The sequence below is a fragment of the Nannospalax galili genome, unplaced genomic scaffold (genome assembly GCF_000622305.1).
Source record: "Nannospalax galili isolate Female #2095 unplaced genomic scaffold, S.galili_v1.0 scaffold212, whole genome shotgun sequence".
Taxonomy (NCBI): Eukaryota; Metazoa; Chordata; class Mammalia; order Rodentia; family Spalacidae; genus Nannospalax; species Nannospalax galili.
The window spans coordinates 2,972,583-2,976,568 of NW_008333884.1; the positions used below are offsets into that span (position 1 = coordinate 2,972,583).

Sequence of the window (3,986 nt, forward strand, 5' to 3'; positions counted from 1 at the left end):
GCCCCGCCCCACCCCGCCCTGCCGCGTCAAGCAGCTGGAATGAGGGGAATCCGTGCGCGGAGGGGTCCAGCCGGCTTCACCCTTCCCGAGCCGCGTCGCCGCATTCCTGGGATGCCCACAGGCGCCCCCGCAGCCATCGTCCCGCAGCGGAAGGAGGGGGCGTCGCTCCCGCCCCACCGGCCACAGCCTCCACACACCCCCACACCCCGGCCTGCTCCACCTTCTCAGGACAGATGCGTGAGTCCAGAGAGTGGAAGTGGAGAACCGAGGATGTGAGGGACACCGCGACCAAAGCTGCCATGCGTGGCGCTTCCTGCCTTCTTAAGCGCTTGCGTATTCACGCTCCTCTGTGCCCCAAGCCACACCAGAGTTCTGGATTCTTACTCTTAGTTTTAGAAGGGGAAACTGAGACTGGGTAGGTGAAATGCCTTAAGATTTCTAAACTTGTAAAAGTAGGACTGGAATCCAGATCCCTAATACCAGACCAGCCCTGATCATTCCAAACAAGACTACTCTGACAAGCTGTGATGTTCCTCGGTGACCCAGGATATGTGTGTGTCACATACCCTTAGGAGTAGCAATGAGGGAACAAGTCAAGGCCATTGGACCCCATCAGCATGGCCCTGGGGGTGAAGCTGGCTGCAGGCTGGAGTACAGCTATGGCCACTGAGTGACCCAGGACTTATTTCTTATATTTCTTAGACGCTTCTGGGTCTCCTCCCACAGAGCAAGGTGTTTTTTTTTACTGGAACCACAGGGAATGGGGCTGGCAGCTGACTAGGTCAGCCAGTGCTCTTTACCTAGTGCTTCCCAAGCCTGACTTTTGGTGGAGTGGAGGACTGTGGGCAGCCCCAAATATTCCCCCAACCCCTAGGTCTGGAGTGGCTGCTCTCAGCAACCCCAAACTGATTTCCGCTGAGGAAAACATGGCCTCTTGGGACTGGAGAAAGATAACCATGGCCTGCCTCACTGGCAGGTCAAGTGGTAGGTACAGAGCAGATAACTCTGTTTTGTTTTGTAAAGAAATAGTTTCACTATGTAACCCAGGCTGGCCTGGAACTTAAGAGCCTCTTGCCTTAGCCTCCTTAGTGCTAGGATAACAGATGGTGCACTACCATGCCTGGTTCAATTTTGATTCATCAAACCAATCTTGCAATGGCTAGGGTATCCCAACAGGGACGGTTAGAGGCTTCAGGGAACTGTTATGAGGGGAAAGGGGAGTGGAAGGGATGTAGGGGCCTTACTGATTGCTCACTCACAGGGCTGAATTAAGGGCAGTATACTCTAGCTCCAGAACCATGGGCCTTTGGTCTGCCAGAGACCTCTTCCAGCAAAAGCTAATAGAGCACCTTGCCCTAACATAGTCTCTTTGTTCTTTTTTTTTTTTTTTTTTTTTTGAAGAAGGGTCCCCCTGTAGGCCCAGCTGTCCTGGAACTATGTAGACCAGGCTGGCCTTGAACTCACAGAGATCCACCTGCCTCTGCCTCCCAAGTGCTGGGACTACAGGCGGGCGCCACCATGCCCAGCTGTTCCCTGTCTTTTATGTAGAGAGAAGGGCAACATCCCCAGCTGGTCATCATAACCTGGCATTAAAGGCCTGTCCTCCTCCCTCCACTCTTCATACCAATTCAGTCACTGCCTCATAAAACCTCATCCTTGATACTCCATCTCATTCCTCTTCTGGACCAGCATAGCAGTTTCCTAACTTTCCTTCCTGCCTTCCTCTCACCAATCAACAGTCCCAAAGTGGCTAGTGGCATTTACAAATGCAAATCTAACAACATCTCATGCCAGTGGAGGGAAGGTTTATGAAGCACAGCTCCCCAGGCACAAGGCTTGTGCTTCACACCCACTGCTTCTGGTCAAAGCCTTATAGACACCTGCAGTCCCCAGTATCCTCAGTTTACTCCACTACCCCTGTGTTGCCCTGTGACTGCACATGTAGTTCTCTCCAGTCCCTTCTTTCTCCACACTTTCCTTAGGACTACACACAGCCTGGTGGTGCTGCTGGCTCCCTGCTGCCAGCCACCAGCTCCTCTGGGCTCCAAGCTTCTGTGCCTTTGCACCTGCGGCTTCCTCGGCCCAGCATTCTGCCTGTTCACCTCCTGACTTAGTTATCCCTGAAGACTCCGCTCAGGCTTCACCTTCTCCATAGTCCCTTTCTGACTTGCCCTAATACACAGCCCCCTCCTTACCAAGTCTAATACTAATTGCCCGTTTCCTTGTCAAGATTCTGTCAGGAGACCGCTCCAGCGTCAGACAAGCTCTTAGCTAGGTACCGGGTGGGGGTTCAGTAACCCTTTCATGAGCGCCTTGCATGAATGAATGAATCTCAGAGCCCAGGAGTGTGATCACGAGGCCGGCGCGTGCCGGAGTTGAATGAAACAGTGGGCCAACCATTCATTCTCCCATTCATCTCAGCTCCGCACCGCCTCACTCACCGACGGAGGCCTCAGGGCCACTGGCTAGCTTGGGCTCCGGGGGCTCGGGCCGGGAAGGGGCGGGGCTCGGGCGGCTGCTTCGGAACCCAGAGCGGGGAGGGCTGTGGGAGCCGCCTAGAGGGAACACTGGGTGCCTGGGTCCCGCGACCTAAGCCTCTCCTCCCCGCCGCGCGTTACCTACTAGTAATCTAAGTGCCCACTAGACTGAGCCCCGGCGCCTCGTGGTCCTGGGACCCTCGCACCGATCAGGCCGAGCGGATCCTGCAATACCTGGCCGGAGACCCCGGCCTCCGGACCACAGCTCCCGGCCCCTGAAGGCGCCCAGGCGCCTGCCCTTTCCTGCAGCCAGCTGGCCAGCGGAGACCTCCCCAGATCCTGCGGCCGCTTCCCCTCTCACGCATACCCACCGGCTCAGTTCTTCCGGTGCTCCGGCGGGGGCCGGGCTGGGCGGCGCGGTCTCTTCGGGAGTCCGCGGCCCCGGTACGATCTCCCCGCCCAGGGCCCACTAGGGGCCGGGCCGTCGCCTATCGTCATTCCGGGCAAGGCCCAGACTCGCGCGCGCGCGCCCTTGGGCCCCGCCCCGTGCTAGTCCGCCCTCCCCGGGGCCCTGGTTGGGTTAGGCTGGGTGCCGCACTCCTCCACCAACTGGCTGGACGAGGCGTGTCACAGTTACCGAGCACAGACATATTCCTTCTACTAAAGACTCGGCCCAGTCTGCAGTGCTGGGTGGGCGAGGGCACCAGATATGGTTCTCCCCCTCGTTAGAGGCCTTTTGCATCTCTGAACAAACCAGACCCCTTCCTCCCACCCCCTTGCCTGCTAGGTCAGGTCAGTTCTTTCCGATTTCTAGTTTCCTCTCTGCTGTCTTGCACCTTCTGGTTCCATGCTACTTGCCCTGGGTCTGTCAATCCGTTTTGTGCACCCAGCCGGGAAAGGGAAGGCATTGTGCTATGCGTCTGCAACTTTTACATACACTAGTCTTTTGCCCTTAGAGCAGCTTGGTTACATCCTTACTCTATGTTCAATTCACAAATAAGCCCATTTAGGTTCGGGAAGCTGGAGGAGGGGTTCAAATCCTGACTCCGCTTTGAAAAATGCCAACAGCCTCTAATCCCTCTCCACTCTCTTCCACTAACTCCTTGTCCTAATGGTTTCTGTACCCATCAAGGCTCAGAAAGGTCCTCACTGCTCATGTTTCCAGAGGGATTGCTTGAGTAGAGGCCGCCCAGCCCAGAGGAGACACTACCACCTTTCCACCCAACCCAAAAGCATCCCAGCTTACAAGTTTGCATGGCCTGTGGGGATGAACCACACGGATTATCTCCCCCGTGGGTATCAGCTCTACTTGCAGTGCCATTCCGTTGTGTGGAGAGCCAGTGTGCTGAAACGCAAAAGCTGTGTTGTGGCCCACTGATTCTGACGGCTTCAGAACCAGGAATCTCTGCTCTCACGGGCTGGGATGGCCACTTGGTTCTGCTTCAACTCCAGTCCCAGGGGATGTGGCTGGTCCAGCTCCTCAGGACACAGCTGGAGCAGTCCAGGTCT

The 3,986-nt window shown here is 56.3% G+C and overlaps 1 protein-coding gene across 2 annotated transcripts in view; it reads right to left on the reverse strand.

Annotated features, from left to right (window-relative positions):
* Myo1c (myosin IC) overlaps positions 1–3,986 on the reverse strand; it is a 26,240-nt gene extending 22,254 nt beyond the window's left edge. Inside the window, exon 1 of one of the 2 annotated variants that reach the window (XM_008828769.3) lies at positions 3,724–3,986. In XM_008828769.3, the coding sequence (XP_008826991.1) occupies positions 3,724–3,798 (75 nt within the window). In that variant the 5' untranslated portion in view covers positions 3,799–3,986. Of the gene's footprint in view, positions 1–2,848; positions 3,003–3,723 lie in introns of those variants that run through there. The other variant, XM_008828771.3, reaches the window with a different exon arrangement.